Consider the following 19,049-nt stretch of genomic DNA (forward strand, 5'->3'; position numbering starts at 1 on the left):
TCATTTCTGTGTGTGTATGACACACTGTTCATTAGCATGTTTGCTACTTTCATCAGCAGAATAAACAAAATATAGGCTATTTGTAAATTTATAAGTGAATAAGGAAATTAATGAATCATAAATAGATGTATAAAGAAGAAAGAAAGAAAGAAAGAAAGAAAATATTAGTAGATAAGGAAGTGAATGAATAACAGATGAATGAATAAATATAAAATCCAAATGGAAAAGTTATGATAATGAATAGAGAGATAAACAAGAGAAGTGGATGAATGAAAAAAAAAAATTAAACAGTAGGGCCTACATGTAACTAAATCAATAAGTAGATCTATACCTGGAGATTAGTAATGTAGAAGTTAATGATAGATTAAATGCATTATCAAATACTCAGTATTGGTAGATAACTAATGAAATATATTGTAATGGCTCTAGGCGCTATGTGTAGTCCCCCTTGCTGCAAACCCTTTTGATTTTTTTTTTGTGGTCATATACACAGTACATTATAAAAATTTATAACAATACATTGTCTACACTGCGTAAAATATTAAGAAAGTATAGATTTTGCAAAGCCTTGAGAGTGCTGTCAATATGATCAACATAATTATCACTAAATGGCAATCAAGCCCAAACTTTTATGAGGGCCAGGTATAAAAGGGAATTGCAACTGTCAATCCCTACCAGCAAATACTATAGGTTGTATTTTTTTCCTCTCTCGCTCTCTCTTTTTTCCTTAATTCTCATTGCAACTGGCAGTTCAAGAAGTGCTTTCCCCTAGTTTGTGATTTAGTCCAACTGGCATCAAGCAAAAATGTTCAGTCGCTCCTAAAACCCTCCATGCGAATTACTCAGTAAATGAAATGCTCGCTACTCATAAACAAAAGATATTCGAAGTATCGAAGCGCAAAGCCCGTCCTCCCCTTTGACACAACTTGGACTCGTCCTCTTCATACTCGCAAAATGGCCACTATAGAACACACATTGAGAAATTAGCGAAGGAAATTTAGTGAAGACAGAGTCTGGTGAAATTGCATCGCCCTTCCTTATCATCTACTGACGAAATACTGACGAAGGAAATGCTCATAATTAGCGTGGGTTTTTCGCCATTTGTCCGTCATTTTTATCGATAGCTGACGAAACTTTGGAGCAGAGAGCGGACATCGGTTATTCTCACCCTTTATACCGCAGGGTACGTAAACACAGCATTATAACGCATTGACAAAGTCACAATGTAAAGTCATGGGCGCAAGTGTGTACACAAGTAATGTCGCATGGTACGACGCCGTGCCTGCCTACACTAACATTACACTTTTTGCGTAGAGTACTTTAACGTAAAACTGAGTAAAGCAACCACATTAATAATTAAGTGTCAGTCGTCCCCTATATCAGTATATGGGGATATTGAATTATTTCCTGCCCAGATAGCATCTGGGCACCTGAAACTTTAACTAATCGCTGGGCTGATTGATGGTCTTCTGTTGCTGTTCCAAAAATGTTATCACCAACTGGCCAAGCGTTGTGGGACCAGACAGGTTGTGGGACTGGACGCGTATTGTAAAATGTAAGTGTGTGTATTTAGTGCGTCTGTAATGAAAATGACGCTGTGAAAGTCTCACAAGGTGTTACGAGTTTAACATTTATACACACATATGTCATTAGGCCAGTTCGATCGAATGTTCGATAGCATCGATCGTACGGCGAGAATGTAAACACCGTGCACGCTCGCTCCCCATATATTTCCCGTACAAGATCAACGCGTGCACAACTCTCTTTGATACATTCCTACATGGAGTCACTTTGAAGGGGAAAATCCAACAATTTAGTAGGTTCTCACGCCGTTTTCAGAGTATGTTGTCTAGTATATGAGGAGTCTATATCAAGTCTTTGAGGTAAAGAAGGGGGCATATTCTATGTAAGATAGGCAAGTTTTCACGTGCGAACTTAAGTGTCCAGAAAAACAACCCCCCATCATACATCTAAATTTACAGTCAACAGTGTAGCATCGAGACCTATTATATTTGACACACGTTACTGTCGTTTAGTATGGTTGGACCTACTACTCATCGACCGCCTAATATCCGTTTGCTTGATAAGAATATCTAACACTGAAATTCATGTAAAAACTTGACCTACGTGATTGAGAAAATCCAGCACTATCAAATGCCGTTGTTCCCTTTTCAATTCGAAGTTTCAGTGCAAAAATATCGCCGTCGAACTTGCGTGGCCTCGTTTCAGCTCCCCGTGGTACCACTCCTTATTGAGATCGACCGCTGTTTTTGCATTGACAATGCACACAAACCGAGTTGTATTGAACACCGTGTTGTACGAGGCTTTTTAGGAACTTTCATACCCCGGTAGACGTTACATATACGATTCGGTTAAAATATTCATTCGAAATTATGTCCTTGATTTAAACAATTAATGAACAGTGAATTTTCGTGTTTTCCCACACATCCTCATCAACAGTCAAAGCCAATCCATTTTTATGTGCTCTGCGCGCAGTGAAGTGTGTACCGGTACTATTAAGCGTTCTGTGCGCCAGTACTTCGCGGTCACTTTCAATAAGGGCGGTCGATATGTAGTAGGGTTACCATGTACTCTAAAAGTCTACTGTAATGTTAGAGAAATCCAGAAATGGGATTGGGCAAGCTCCACATCCTTTTGCATTGGCATGACATGATAGCTGCATAGAAACAAGATTGTATTAGGTAAGGTAAGGCAATACTATACATGATGGGAAGTGTCAAGTGAACTAATCAACTGGTGTGTGCATTCACTCAAGGGCTCAAAAGCACCAAAGGCAAAGCGAACCATACTTCTGTATGATAATACTGTCGTGCCAGGTTTGGAGTGTTCAAGCTCATGCTGGCTGGTCTCTAAAGAAAGCATACCTCATGAGTTATTTTTAGAGGGGGGGGGGTCACACATTTTGTAGCAACAGGGTCGTTGATTCACCTGGTGCACTTAAACTACTTTACAGATGTCCCGAACAAAGAGAATAAACTCTTTGTGACTTTGCATTATATGATGTGCAATGTCTACGCGCATTCTTCACATGCAAACTGTTGGTATGCTTTCGGTACGCTTTTGGAGTACATCGGGAAATGGTCCACTTTTTTGGCTTGGTTCGATTCAGCTATCAGTAAGGCACACTTTACTCTTCTTAGCTTTAGGAGCATTTGAGCGCTCCTCTGGCACGGTTTTGGCACGAGGGAAATGGTCCACTTTTTTGGTTTGGTTCAATTCAGCTATCAGTAAGGCACACTTTACTCTTCTTAGCTTTAGGAGCGTTTGAACGCTCCTCTGGCATGGTTTTGGCACAATTTGGTTCGCTTAAGGAGAGCCCTTGAACGCATCCCGAGTTTGCCATACTCCAAAGCCAGGTGTCACAACACATATGAAGAGAATGTATCCACATAATCTAGTAGACAGGAAACCCATGAAGGGCTCGAAATTCTCGCTATCGCCAATGACGTAAAAAGTACCCGGATGTTGATTTATGCGTCATTTACGGTGCATTATGGGATAGTCCGGTAGCAAAGTCACTTCCGTTCGTACGCGCGTGATACGTGACAAATGCTATTTACACACACAACCGACTGTATTCTATGTGTACTTCCGGTTTTCTCGACTTGAATTACAGCTTTAATATGATTTGAAATTTCTCCATTCTTAAGAAATTGCTGTTCATACGACTTTTGGTTGTTGCTGCGAAGCTGCCATGTGTTGTTCGCACGACAATAAATGAAAAAAATCTGCAGAAATAGGACCCTTACTGGCATGCGAGACGTGACGTGGCCGCGTGGGTGAAGTTTGCGGGTGACTCCACAGCGCAGTATGTGCACGCGCGACTTACTAGCTGCTAGTAGTGGTACTTAGTAGTATATGTACTCAGTAGTAGGCCTAGTGCCTACGTACATTGTACGTACTTACTTGGAAGAAGTTGCTTCGGAGACAGGATAAATTCGACATCACTGTTCGTTCCCGATTGTGTTCGCGACATTTCGACAGAGAACAAATAAAAAAAAAAGATGGGCATTCCATGACGATATACTGTATATCCAGGTGGGTGAATATTTTCCAGCATATTTTCAGCGTATGCAGAGATGACTGATCTGTGATGTGCACATCGATCGCATGATCAAGCAGTACGCTACTGGTATGTGTGAGCTTATGCGCTGCGTGCAGAGTGGTGCATGCTAATGCTGCAAGGCCGGCCGGCCGCCGGAGGGGACTATACAGTGTACGAGTATGACAGGCCTGGCCACTCGCTGGCTCGGGCGGTACAGGGGCCTACTGTACTTTACCCGTGGTCGGCGCTGCGCTATAGGTAAGGTATACGTACGCGCACGCTAGCGTTGTGCAAATTATGCTCCGCGCCGGAAGTGCCCTTGCTACCAAGTGTACTACATCTTGACGAAAAAGCCACATCCGGGTACTTTTTACGTCATTGGCGATAGTGAGAATTAGCAATGGCCCATTGCCACTAAAAATCTATGATGGGCTACCAAAAGGCTATCTCTTGATGGCTTGATCAGGCACTCAAGATTGAAAATGGATTGTTAAATGTTATGTTTCGTTTATTGTTGGCCACTACATTTCTTTTTCTGGCCACCAGAGAAAGAGTTATTATTGAGTCTTGCATGTATGATTGCAAGTCTTTGCTTAGTATACTGATACAGCAGAAAGGCATAATTTATATTCACATGAGTGGAAAGATGTATAAAATTGTATATGAATTGTTAACAAATTTGTGCAATTTCTATACTGTTGTAACTTTGTCTACACGTAGGAACTAGTGAGCTCTCCTGAAATCCTTGTCTTCGACAATGTCTACCACTGCTGACATCCCTGCTGGCCCTCTGTCTGGGGTGCAACCACCTTCACAACAACAGCAAGCAGGGGATCCTCAAGACAGTGATCAACCGCAGCCACAAGTACCACAGCAGCAGCAACAGCAGCAGCCTCAGCCGCAGCCGCAGCAGCAAGCACAGCCACATCAGGAAGACCAGCCTCTGCCCAATCTTCCAGCAGGCACCCAGAATGTCAACAACGGCCGTGGCAACAACAACAATAACAACAACCCCTTGCTCAACGTCCGAGACAGACTCTTTCATGCCCTCTTCTTCAAGATTGCCATCACCTATGCCAGGGCATTCCCTCCACCCATCAGGAGATTTTTTGAATTTGCCATTCTTCTCAAGGTATCTGCTCAATCAGCTTAGATGACCACATTTGTTTCGTTTGTTTGTTTATTTGTTCTTTACATCATCATCTCCCATATAAATCTGTTACAATACTTCATTGCTTGCATAGTTTTCTATTTGTTTGGGCCAGCTTTTTGAGCAATGTCTAATTTCCCCAGCATGCATTCGAGGAAATGTTACAAGAAGAGTTACAATACTGTACTTGCTAAAGAATTTTTAAACATTTAAATGGTTTGGTAGCTTAATTCTCTGATTAATTTTGTTTCTTTGTTTTTACAGCATGTCCCCATTCCTTGGGTGTAGTGCAGTGTTTGCATAATGCATTTTATGTACATAATATACATGTTTGGTCAAGATGAAAGTCCCACAAAGAAACAAAAGTCCAGTCTGGATGATATGCTTACAGACATTCAGTCTCTCCTCATATCATATTGCAGTACTCCTTGTTTTTCTTATCCAAAGGCTTTGACTGCACTATTTGTACTTGCGTACATTCATCGCACCTTCTCCCGCTCGCCTATCAACTGTCTGGCTGACTACCGTGACAAGTGGCCAAGAGAGGGCATCCTTCGTGTGGAGATCGTGCGGAACCGCACGGACGGCCCCATCTATGAGGTGTCCTATGGAAGGAGGATACAGGGTGAGATATTTTGGATAAATATTCAATTTAATGATAGAAAAAAAGATGAACTTAGAAAAGCACTTTGAGAGTGCAGACCTCCGCCAAGCAGCTCATTTCCACCCATACGCGCATGTTGAAAATTGCCCTATCTCCAAATGATGAAAAAGCCCCCTCATCAGCTTCCTGCATGTTGCCCTTCTAGCGCACATTCAGTGCTTGTATTCACACCTCATATATGTGCAGCTTGAACTCCCTTCATTTTGTTACTCTTTTTTTCCAGTGGCAATCCTTGAAAAATATATACAGTGTATTATATATTCTTTAAGAATCCTGGATCCAATGCTGGTCTGGTTCACTTCCAGAGTTTGATAATCCGCTCCTTGTGGTATTATCAACTTGTCATGTAAGTTTCATCCGAATCCATTCACAACTTTAAATTATTTTGCAAACAAACAGACAGACAAACCAATGCCAGCTAAAGCATATTCTCCTTGATGGAGGTAATATTTCATGCCTGCTCTAGTCTTATTGTGGACTTTCTGGATGACTAAGGAAGATGTTTCAACTGTTGTCAATTAGATCAATATATTTGAAATGCCAATTACATCATGTCTAGGTGTGGAATTTTGACCTGTAATATATTTTAAGAAAGAAACTTTGGGGTGTCTCTCAAAGTCTTATTTACTGAGCCCTCATTTTAATCTGCAAAGAACTGCGCACCAAGAGCCCTGGTCCCTGAGCATATTTCAGATATTGGTGTACATGACTTACAGTGGTACCAATTGGTGCTACAATCAGCTAGAGTCCCACAGAGTCTAGCTGAACATTGTTGCATGTTATCATGCCATTTTATCTCGTGGAGCCAAAACACTATGTTCCATGGGTAGGATATAAAATTGGAGGTCTTGCATATATGAGAAACTCTTCTTATCACTGAGCTTCAATATACTTTGTACCTTCTGAAGGTAGTTGTTGACCCCCCCCCCCCCCCCCCAATGAATTGAAATGCTCTGTTCAAGTAAATTTGACTTCTTTTAAATGAGGTTGGGTTGAATCTGCCATATATGAATACAGAGATGCCAAGTCTACATGATTTTGCATGAGGCTTCCTGAAAATTTCAAGATCTCTTCATGTCTAGATTAGAGAATATACAAATCTACCTGATTCAAGAATTATTTCTCTCATTGAGATGCATATGTATATCACACAAGTATCTTACTGATTTCTTTCTGGAATCTTCCTGATTCTGATGGATGAATGTTGGCAGCCCTGCCAATATCTCATCATTTGTAATTCAGGAATTCTGCTAAATATGATTTGACTTTGATGCAGGAGTGACTAAAGTGGAGGATGACCCCCAGTATGCTAACGTCAGTCTGATGCCCACCTACTGGGAGTACCCTGATGTGGTCAAAGGGGAGGAGGTGGTCAAGGAAGAAAAAGAGGACATGGTCAAGGGGTCACTCTGGCAGGGCATCCTGTGGACGGCCATCAACTCAACCGTGGGCGACTTGCCGAACACTCACTCGTTGGAGAAGAACATGCAGCCCTTCCGAGAGACGGTCTCTGAATTTGAGATGTTCACCAGGGCAGGTGGGTACAAGTGGCCATGTTGTCACCTCTGTCTCAGTACTCAGGGCCCTGTTTATGAAGAGTTAAAATTGATTATATAGTTGATTTCAACTGTAAGTCTATGGCAGCCTGTGTAGTGAGGAAATTTAAAATCGATTTTATCTTTTGATAAAACGGGGCCCAGATGACTTAAAAATAAAATAACACCAGGAGCTGCCTGTAAAATGGAGATGATTTATATGATGCATAGAATGTGTGAAATGAAACATGTCTCTCAGACCAAGACACGTGTTTATAAAATCCTCGAATGTATCAGGTTGGTAACAAACAATCTAAATACATAAATCAGGGCTCAGCATTAACATTTTTTTCTCTGGTGACCTGAAAAAGAAATGTAGGAGCCCAAAATAAAGTGAAGTATAAAACTTTATTTTGAATATCAGCTGCCCAATTGGGCTACCAAAAGATAACCTTTTTGGAAATTTGGTGGCTCTACATAAATTTTTAGTGGCCCCTGGCCACCTGACCACTGCTCTTATCAAGCCCTACATAAGTACATGCTGTGACAGTGGATTCTTTGTTATGGAAGTGTTCAGCATTTTTCATTCTTTTGTCAACCTCTCCTCTTCAACCCCCCCCCCCCCCCCCCCCAAAAAAAAAAAAAAATAAAAAATAAAAAATTAATAAATGAAATAAAATGAATATATCAATCCAACTGTGGTCTATTCCATAATACAGTCTGGCCAGTGGATGAGTACATTATGGAGTATTCTCTGGAGTATGGATTTCTGCGACTATCCCCTAGCACTAGAGAACGGCTTGGGATACCTGTCATGGTCATACAGCTAGGTGAGTATGTGGGACTACAGGATAGAGACTTCACCCTCCGAGGCTGTAATATCAGAAGCTTTCATAGGAGGTTTTTGTCTTCAAAGATTACAGGAGGAACTGTTATTTCAGTTGTTGTTTCAGCATTCTCATTTCCCTTTGTGACTGTAGCAACTAATTTTAATGTGCAGGTTGGAATGATTGATACTATGTATACAAGTTGACAATGATACTACTAGTAGTAGTTTGACTTGCTGTAAAAACAGTAAATTCAAACCATCTTGGATGTCTCAATTTGCTCATTGTCACTTCAAAGTAGCACATGTTGAACAGACTAGTCTCTGACTGTAATTTGACATGTACTTGGGCACTTACAGTTCTCGTGTAGAACAAATACTCTATGTAAAAAAAAAAGAACAGATTCTACCGTAATGGCACGTTTTTAGTTAGAGACTATGATGGCATGTCATATGTGGATACAAAACTTGATACAGAATTACCCTGTTGGTGGTTCCAAGGCATGACATAAGGGCTCGGTACCAGAAGGACTTGGGGCACAGGGTTTCCCCCTAGACCCCCTGTTTTTACTTAGGCATGCCTCTCCATCATAACAGTAATGTGACCTGCTTTCTTGTAGAGATCTCCCAGTCAACTTTGGTCTAGAATTACAATGTCTTGTCTGTTAGGCTCTGGTCTGATTAGTCTTGGTATATTAGGTCCAGGTCCTTTCAGATGTCTGGGTGCTACATAACTTTATATACCACTTGCGCGGTGGGGTAACAGATTATCAAAATTGCTGCAAAACACTTGCCTGAAAAGAAAGTCCAAATATAAGGAAATGATATAGAAAATCTTGTGTAGGTCAAGGGCTTAATAAGACACAATCATTTGAATAAACAGCACACATTGATTCACACGCTTAAACACTTTGTAGTAACCAACTCTGTCCGATCAAGTGTTGCCGTTGCTTTGCGTTGGGGCTTCTAGACGTATGTGTTGGAAAGTTGCTGAAATGAAATATAAAGTGCATTGCATCACTAAACAGCCATTATCTTTGGGCTTCTGTATGGTTGACTTTGTGGGTTTGTTTGGGGGAATAAGGGAAAAAAAAGGTGTTTTCAAAAGTTTTTGCTTGCCAATTAGGGCAAGCATTTGTTCTTACTGTTCAAAAACACTTTGCCCGAATTTGATTTTCACTTGCCCCGGGCAATCAGTGCTTATGTAGCACCCTGGATGTGTTCATTTTTTTCCTCCCAATTCTTTTCCAGACCCAGCACAAGATGAGTGCTTTGGTGATGCCTTGAGTAGGTTCCTCCTGGATGAGTTCTTGGGCTATGATGACATTCTGATGTCTAGCGTCAAGAGCCTGGCAGAATATGAAGATAATAAAGGTACCATACTCTTCTATGTATCTTTAATCGTTTCTCCGAAATCTACCCATTTTTTCATACCGCAGGAAGGTATAGTATGGAGAGGTGGTGGTAAAAATTGAGTTTCCAAAGTAGCATGAATATAACAGAATTTTATTTTTGCTGTAATTTGTTACTTTTCGTGTGGTGTGTTTACTTCATTTTATTTCTTACAAAGTTATTAATTAACAATGAGATTGAAATTTTGATATTGTCTTATGATAGCTATATTCAGGAATGATAGGTTTGGAGCTTAATTTGGAATTAGTTTAGTATTATTATTGTTTTTCCAGATACATTGTGTGTGTGTCATGAATTGATACTCTGTGAAATGTAGACCATATTTTTGTTTTGTGCTTAGAGGCAAAAATCAATATTCTGTGTTTTTGTTGCAACTTTTCTCCGCTGAAACCCCCAGGTTATTTGAGGAATGTTGTTACTGGAGAGCACTACCGTTTTGTCAGCATGTGGATGGCACGCTCGTCATACATTGCAGCTGGTTTCATCATGCTCATCTTCACCATTTCTATCTCCATGCTCCTCAGATACTCCCATCACCAGATATTCGTCTTCATAGGTCAGTCCTTTGGACATTAAGACATGTGTAGACATTTGTCTGCTGTCCTCATTGAACAATAATCTGTATATCTAAAGGCAGCATTTACCATTTGCAGATGAAACAAAGACCCAAATTTAGTGCTTCAACATAGTCCTTAAATGTGATTTACGGATAGAAGCAACCAATGTAAAAATGTTAATCAGCATTATCAAGGTTAAGTATTGTTTAATATACAAAATCAGAACTATAGTTATAATAAAATTGTTTGCAGAGTAAACCATCTACAGTTATGGTTTATTGAGAAAAATAGTGATATCTCCTTATAAATATTTTGGGCTTTATTGCAAAATTATTGTATGGTAGGATGTTTTGTGATACAACTGAACTCCACATATGCATCAAATGTGTTATCTTGAACATTTTTAAAATCACTGCTCCCAATGGTAAACAGTACCTTTAAGAAAGTGGTACTCAACTTGAATGTTGTGATTTCTCCTTCATCTCTGTCCAGTTGACCTGCTGCAGATGCTGGAGATGAATACAACCATTGCCTTCCCAGCCGCCCCTCTGCTGACTGTCATCTTGGCCTTGGTTGGTGAGTCCAGCCATCAGTTTGACCTTTGACCTTTGACTTGTGGCAGAGTCAAGGGCTACTTCCTGTGTTTGTTCATAGACTTTCACAAGATCTTGATGCTATGGTGGTTTTCGAGTGTGAGTTTTAGCCTTGAGCTTGCAATGCAATGTCTGCTTGCAGGCTGCTGATTTTGTGGTACCCTGATTTTGTACAGGCACTTTGTGGGGTGGGCTTTAGCTGGGACCAAGTGCTGATGTGATGATGTCCCACTTAGGGAATATATTGGATTCATGTTCTTTTTGGATGAATACAGTAGATGTTTATCAATATATGGTGAATAGGAAGATGGATTTCAGTGATGGTGCTAAAGATCACAAGCTTATTTTAGATCACAGAATTTATAATCAGTAGTAAAGTTTGTGTGTTCGCATTACTGATGTGCTGATGTATTGAACGTAACAAAACTTTGCTTCATCTCTCTGCCCAGGAATGGAGGCTATCATGTCCGAGTTTTTCAATGACACGACGACGGCCTTCTACATCATTCTGATTGTGTGGGTGGCTGACCAGTACGATGCAATCTGCTGCCACACACAGATCACCAAGAGACACTGGCTACGGTGAGTTCTGTCATCCTCCCTCTACAGCTTTCTTTCCTAATCCTAATCCTAATCCTAATCTTCAACTTCTTTTATTGATGAGAAGAGAATCCAAGACTCAATATCGCTAATCCTTTCTCCCTTCCCCAACCCCACCCCCACATATGTCATGCAGTATCTAGTGTTGGCTCTTGTTTGTTTGTTTGTTTGTTTGTTTGTTTGTTTGTTTGTTTATCAGACATTGCCTTATATCTGGAGATGATTTGTTTGGTAATCAGTAAACCTGATGTGATGATCAGCTTGATATTGAGACCAGCTGTATACAATACAAAGACCAGAAGTTGATTTCATTAGTTGTCCCCGCCGAACGAGTTCGAGCAGGGGACTATGAAACGGGCTCCGTACGTGTGTGTGTCCGTGTGTCCGTCCGTGTGTCCGTCCGTCCGTCCGTCCGTGTGTCCGTGTGTGCGTCCGTGTGTGATCAAAATCTTCAATTTGCTACTTCTCTGTCATTTATGAGCCAATTTTGATTCTGTTTGCTTTATATGATAGCACTACATGGGAGCTTTGAAACTTCTACACAGAATTTCAGTCGTGACCTTTGACCTTGACCTTTGACCTATATTGTACATTTTGCTACAAAATGCTACTCCTTCGCCATTTCTAACCTGATTTCGATTCCGTTTGCTTTATGTGATGGCACTAGGTGAGGGCTTCAAAACTTCTACACAGAATTTTGACCTTTGACTTCTTTGACCTTTGACCTTGATTTTTTGACCTATATTGTACATTTTGCTACAAAATGCTACTCCTTCGCCATTTCTAACCCGATTTCGATTCCGTTTGCTTTATGTGATGGCACTATGTGAGGGCTTCAAAACTTCTACACAGAATTTTGACCTTTGACTTCTTTGACCTTTGACCTTGATTTTTGACCCATATTGTACATTTTGCTACGAAATGCTACTCCTTCGCCATTTTTAACCCGATTTCGATTCCGTTTGCTTTATATGATGGCACTAGTTGAGGGCTTTAAAACTTCTACACAGAATTTTGACCTTTGACCTCTTTGACCTTTGACCTTGATTTTCGACCTATATTGTGCATTTTGCTACAGAATGCTACTCCTTCGCCATTTCTAACCCGATTTCGATTCCGTTTGCTTTATGTGATAGCACTAGGTGAGGGCTTCAAAACTTCTGCACAGAATTTTGACCTTTGTCTTCTTTGACCTTTGACCTTGATTTTTGACCTATATTGTACATTGGCTACAAAATGCTACTCCTTCGCCATTTCTAACCCAATTTCGATTCCATTTGCTTTATGTGATGGCACTAGGTGAGGGCTTCAAAACTTCTACACAGAATTTTGACCTTTGACTTCTTTGACCTTTGACCTTGATTTTTTACCTATATTGCACATTTTGTTACAAAATGCTACTTCCGGCGGGGACATATGTTACGCACCGCGTAATTTCTACTTTTCCTTGTTTACAATAAGTTAATGCAGCCACATCTGTGCATGATGGCATTGATAAGTTTAACTGTGTTGTGCCTAAGAAGTAGCCAAGTTTAAATGTACTACCTTTAAATATATTACCTTTAAATACTACCTTTAAATATATTACCTTTGAGATACATGCAGAAATATGTCTGTGAAAAGGTGGTTGGGGATAACAGAATGATGTTTTATTATTGGAAGTCTATGAGCTCATGGTCTTACATGTATATTAAATTTTAATGGTGCACTGAGCAGAAAGAAAGAAAACATTTTGAAATATTTGTAGATAAATAATTTGAATTGCTTATTTGATACATATGTTGTCTTATATGCAGCACATTGCCTTTATCTTTGATAGTCCATGTGTGATTCATTTACAACTGTACTGGCCAGCATTTGCAGTCTCACCAATATTGATTAGCTAGTACTCTGTGAACTGCCAATAGTTCATGACATGTGTGACTTACTTTGAGGTAAATACATGTGTGCATGTTGTTACATGTTATCTGTTTATTCCTGTGACTTTTCTTTGAATATATTGTCTCTTTTTTGTATCACGCAGGTTCTTCTATCTCTACCACTTCGCATTCTACGCATACCACTATCGCTTTAACGGCCAGTACAGCGGTCTAGCTCTAATTACATCATGGCTCTTTATTCAGGTAATGTCAATCAATGTGATGTAGATTTTGTATCATATGTCGATGTGTCAGAGATAGTTGCTCCTTATGACCTTATGTTCGATTGAGTGATGGTTTTACCAGTCCTTGTGTAGTCTTATTTGAAATATAATGTAGAGTCATGTAATGCCAATCAAGTGTCAATTTTTAATTTTTTCTCAAAATAAAGGGACCTTCTCCAGACAAAATTTCCAGTTAGAACTTGGCAGCTGATGATGATAGTATGGAGAAGGGAAAATAGCAAGTAAATCTCTCCCAAGAATGATGAAATGTGGGTGAATAGCAGAGACATTCACATTTTGATAATGAAACGTACCAACAGTTATCATTGTCATCATCATCATCATCAACTTATTGAATTGAAGGAGTATTTCATTGATCATTCTGTATGTACAATGCCTTCTTACCAGTTCATAGTGTTAACCTGTTGAGGGCGGTTTTTATTTTCCTACAACACACATTTTCCATAGAAACCTGCCCGAGTATACTTGGGACTCGTCCTCAACGGGCTAAAAGTGTTTGACAGTAAATATCACTCTGGTCATGTGGATCCCATTTGCACCTACTACGCACAGACTTTCACCTTCCACTGTTTGTCATTCATGCAGTCAAGCACATGCATTCAGCTTTTTCCTGGGTTAATATGCAATTACATGTAGGTATGGTAGCCTTGTGCAATCCCTATGCACACTTCCTAGTGAGGAGTTAACTTTGTCTTTTGGAAACAAAGTGGTACAAAAATGTTGCACCAATTAAGCTCTGTTTATAAGGCTTTTGTTTTAAAGATTATTTTTGTCTTGATTCCTGTTGCTGTGAGAGGTGACAGGGTCATTGTAAGGACTTGTAAGTTTATCATCAAACGTATTGTGTTAAAGTAGCTGTGTACTCACTTCTGCGCTGTATTGCATTGTTTCTTTTCAGCACTCTATGATATACTTCTTTCATCATTATGAGCTGCCAGCGATTCTTCAGCAAGCCAGGTTACAGGTGTTGCTGCAACGCAACCAACATGGTGGCATGCATGGGCGAATCAACATCAACATCAACCTCGGAGAGAACGCCCAGCAGCAAGGCAATGGTGCCAGGGAAGGAGCAACCCAAGACAGGAGAAACGTTGCAGTGGAGACAACACAGAATCAACAAGAGCCACAACAGCAGCAGCAGGCTGCTCAACCCTTGCCAGCTGTGAATGTTGCAGCCATTCAGCAGCAACCAGTGTGGCGACAACGTCGCACTCTCTTTGGGCTCTACCTGGGGACCCTGCTCAATCGTCGGCAGGCGGCTGCCGCAGCATCAAGCAGCCAGCAGGCAGCAGCGCCAACACCGAGTGCCGCCGCCACCACGCCTTCAACAACCACAGCAAGTCATGCTACTACAAACACAGACAATGATTTAATCGCCAGAAACCCAAGTAGTAGCAATGATCCGCACGAGGATGGCATGCTCCAAATTCATGAAGAGCCACCACCAGGGGGGAGTGAAGTGCCGAGCACCAATGAAAGCGTGCAAAGTGCTTCACAGAGTGAAGTGAGCACTGCGGACTCTTCTTTTTCCAACACCGCGAGAGAGAATAGTTTTGGTAACTTGCCAGCCAGTGAAAATGACGTACCTACAACTCAATACAAGCCAAGTAATTCAAATGATAACAGTGTATTGCCACAGAGTATATCTTTGCCCAAAAGCACGGCTTCTTCAGAGCTTGAAGCTGATAGTAGCCGATAGTACTCAGTTGTTCAGAAATAGGCTAGATAGTGAATTTATGCTTTTCCCTTATATTGTAAATATCTGGTATTGTATTGAAATTTGACTTTTAAGAAACAGAGATGAGCTACCATTATAGCCTAATTCACCTTATTTACTTGGAAAAAATAAAGCTTCTAATTATTATGACAAAGGAAAGTCATTTGTCTATTACTATAGATGTTGATATCTTGTGCGAATTCATTAACCAAAATACCACAGAAGTCAGATTTCTCTTTTACCATTTGAAAGGTGTTAAAGTTGTTGTATAACTAACTTCTTTCTATCATCTCCAAAGCCAAAACTAAGCAGATATGACAATTAGTATGTTTAGAGCAACTCACATAAAGAAAAATTGCTCTAATTCTTTTTTTTTTGTATTACACAATGAAATTGATTTTTACCTCAGCAACTGCAGAAATAAAAGGTACACAAGAAAGAGTGATGCAAACTTAGGATTGCATTAACATCTGACCTCTGTCAGACCCATAGTGACCTCTGACGTCTGTCAGATCCATAGTGACCTCTGACCTCTGTCAGACCCATAGTGAGAATTGTGCCCACCTTGGCTTATTACTGACTATTCTTTCCTCAGTATTGTTTTTGGAGTGTTGTTATGTTACTTTCTTCACCCAAATTTGTTGGAATCAATAATTTAAAGATAAAAGGTACGCAGAGAAAATTCCAGACACAAATGCAGTTAATAAAATTTCAGAATGCAATAAGTTAAGTTGATATGTGTGTAAGTTTTAGGGATGTTAGGGTGTAGAAATGTGCTTCGTTGGCATGCCTACAGGTATTTTTTTTCTCCCATTATCTGCAACAGAGAATTACCTGGGACATGTGAGAAGTGATATTAATCCCACTGTACACTGTCAAACTGCTGCAGTGGTAGTTATGAAGTTCTGAAAGATGCAAGAATTTCAAACCCTTTCAATATCTTGTCTATATCTTTCACAAAAGCAATTTTCTTCTTTGTCTGCCCCTAACAGGAATGATATGTCTAGGTTCACATTTGTTCCAATATCTGATTAATAATTTTAATGTACTTTATCAAAAACAAGTGATGAAGTTGTGAAGATATCTTTTTGGTGTGAGTTCAAATTGCTGCTTATCCAACCCAAGATTAGACCCTTTGCTAGTCAGTGCCAATGTGTCCAGTCTTAATTGTTGCTCTTGCTAGCATTGTTTAGGCCATCATTGCAACACATTCCTTCCTCCATTCTCTAAAAATATGCTGGTACGCCAATCACATGGTTAAAGGTAAATGATAAAATGGGGGGGGGGGGGAGATATACAGATTAATATATGTAGGAAGTGTCATTATTTGAGGATGTTTCTGACCCCAGTATAGCTACTTAGGTGAATATTCTGCCTTCCTCTTTCAATCTGGCATGTTTGAGGCAGATTCATTTGACACGTAACATTACTGCCAGTTTTAGATATCAGGTAAGCATTTTAAAAATTTGAAGCAATTGTAGGAGTTCCTGCTGATAACCGTTGTAATAAAAATATGCTTAAGATTTTCATAAAACAATTAGAGAGTTGAGTTCAAGACATTTTCAGAGTGGTAAATTGAAACTTAAGTGTATTTGGATTGATTGGAAATTCAAATCTTTAACAATTGCAAGTCGGTTCTCTGTAATGCTAAGAAATTGAAGGCACAGATGAGAGTGAAGAGGTTGTATTTTCAGTGCATATAGATATGAAGCTTGCTGAATTATTTTGTGTCATATTGCTTCACAAAAGCTTCCAACAAGGACATATCTAGCCGTTAACTGTGTTTCCCATATTTTGACCTTACACCCTGTTATGCGTTTGGTTACTTCTTAGTAGCTGTTTTTTTTTCTTCTTCAAGTGATTCTTAGTCAATATATATATGTATATGTATATATATATATATATATATATATATATATATATATATATATATATATATATAAACATTTCAATATTTTAGGGTTCTTTGCAACTGAAAAAAGGGACCCCATAGTTCAATATTATATGTTTAGATTGTATTGCTGTAATTTGATTTTTATGTGAGAATTAATCAGGCACTTAAGAATTTACCTGATAACTTGTCAAAGCCAAGGGTGTTTTAATATGTGGGATTCAAACTTCAGTTGTTCAGTGTTGTCTAAAGCATATCTCCTTTGAATGAGAAATTTGACTGTTGCAACTGTGAACCAATTTTATGCATGAATGATCGACCATTCAACACTCCTAATTGTGCTACTGTATAAGTGGATATTTTCGCATGACTAATTTTTCGCGCTTGGCCGGGTAAGAAGAGTTTCGCGTGTTTTTAATTCCGCGGAATCAAGACATCACGCACAGGAACATATGGCAAGCAAAAATATTCGCGTGCTTTTATTTTCGCGCTAGTTTGTGGATGCGCGAAATGCACGAAAATTTCAACACCACGAAAATTTCCACTTTTACAGTATTCTTTATGCATTACATCATGGAGTAATAGTAGGAGTAGGAGGAGCTCTTTTCCATGCTGTTGCTTTCACATGGCTTATGTCACACTTTTCTGTGTACCGGTATGCTGCTGTTGTCCCTAGTATGGAAGCTGAAAGGAACCCAGGCTACTCTCAAACTGGAAATTTTCACATAAGTAATTTTTCATACTCAGTATGGTGAAATGAATTTCACATGTTTATAATCCTGCAGAATCAGAGAGATTAGATATTGTTACACGTTGTTACAAGCAAATATATTCATGCGCTTTTGTGTCTGCGCTTATTTGATTGGGAAAATTTTCACTTTGATAGTATTATGTGCCGAGTGACAACATCATTATTTTCCTGTCGTGTCAAAGTCACATTTGTTTCTGTCCAGTCTTGGTTTCTAAACCATTTCATTATGTCTTCTAAGCATCTACTCCTCATACCATTTGTGAATATATGGGCTCATTTCTTCCTGTGTATTTCATTGTGAACTATGTAACTACACCATTTGTCTGGTCTCTTTTATTACACCACTTCAGACAGTACGTCAACTTGTTTCAGTATTTCGTATAAAAGACGTTCATTGCTCGTGTGTATAAAAATATATTATGAATGAGCTTTCCAAGATATCCTGTCAAATGGCTGTGTGACATGATACGGATACATTCTTCAGCAGTGTTCTAAAGCTTCTCACAATTTATGTCCAAGAGTAAACAACACTTTCTACAACTTGTGGGAAATGAAAAAGTAAATGACAGCTCTGTGAACAATTAGTCCTCTGGAATAAAATGAAAACTGACTGCTGTTGTTATTTGCAAGTTGTATGCAACTGTGACTTGTCTTATGTTGAAGTGAGAAGTAAGGATGTGTGACCAGAAAGATATAATTTGCAAAATGTCAGCTGCATGCTGAAAGATACTGTGCTGCCATGAGGACAAACTTGTACTTACATTTAGGTTGTACTTTTGTGCATGATATTTAATCAGGAATGCCTAAGTCCTGTAAGTTTAGAAGTCTGACTATATTCCAGCAAAAGTTTTTACCCCATATTCTTTGAATTTACCATTTTGTACAGATATTTTACCCTCTTAAAGAGGAGAAAAGCGAATATCAAGTGAAGTAAGTGAACAAAACAGACATTAGCTATGGGCAAAAATCTAAAACCGCTACAGATTCACCATGTCAGACTTTGCATTGTCCTGTTCAGAGCCTATTTGATTATTAAGATCTTGTTAATGTGGATTAAGCTATTCCCAACGCCACAGATATAGGTTTGTGAAGCTACCAAAAACAAAACAAAACAAAACAAAA

General features: G+C 39.5%; 1 protein-coding gene across 1 annotated transcript; it reads left to right on the plus strand.

The window, feature by feature from the left end:
• Positions 1 to 964: 964 nt before the first annotated feature.
• Positions 965 to 16,542, plus strand: LOC139728113 (membralin-like). Its single transcript, XM_071639072.1, has 11 exons — positions 965 to 1,183; positions 4,787 to 5,198; positions 5,664 to 5,841; positions 7,157 to 7,417; positions 8,135 to 8,245; positions 9,493 to 9,615; positions 10,052 to 10,210; positions 10,704 to 10,787; positions 11,254 to 11,386; positions 13,428 to 13,527; positions 14,467 to 16,542. The coding sequence occupies exons 2-11, from the start codon at positions 4,824 to 4,826 to the stop codon at positions 15,265 to 15,267; spliced, it is 2,325 nt and encodes a 774-aa protein (XP_071495173.1). The 5' UTR covers positions 965 to 1,183; positions 4,787 to 4,823; the 3' UTR covers positions 15,268 to 16,542.
• Positions 16,543 to 19,049: the final 2,507 nt, after the last annotated feature.

This window comes from Diadema antillarum, unplaced genomic scaffold, assembly GCF_040938485.1.
Source record: "Diadema antillarum isolate AM-2024a unplaced genomic scaffold, OU_Dant_1.0 seq00000166_RagTag, whole genome shotgun sequence".
NCBI classification, from domain to species: Eukaryota; Metazoa; Echinodermata; class Echinoidea; order Diadematoida; family Diadematidae; genus Diadema; species Diadema antillarum.

Bases quoted from the DNA above. Each gene is read 5' to 3' on its own strand.
- LOC139728113 (XM_071639072.1), top strand. From the start codon at position 4,824: ATGTCTACCACTGCTGACATCCCTGCTGGCCCTCTGTCTGGGGTGCAA. The intron at 9,616-10,051 runs GTACCATACTCT...TGAAACCCCCAG, and splicing joins AGAATATGAAGATAATAAAG to GTTATTTGAGGAATGTTGTT. The intron at 10,788-11,253 runs GTGAGTCCAGCC...CTCTCTGCCCAG, and splicing joins TGTCATCTTGGCCTTGGTTG to GAATGGAGGCTATCATGTCC.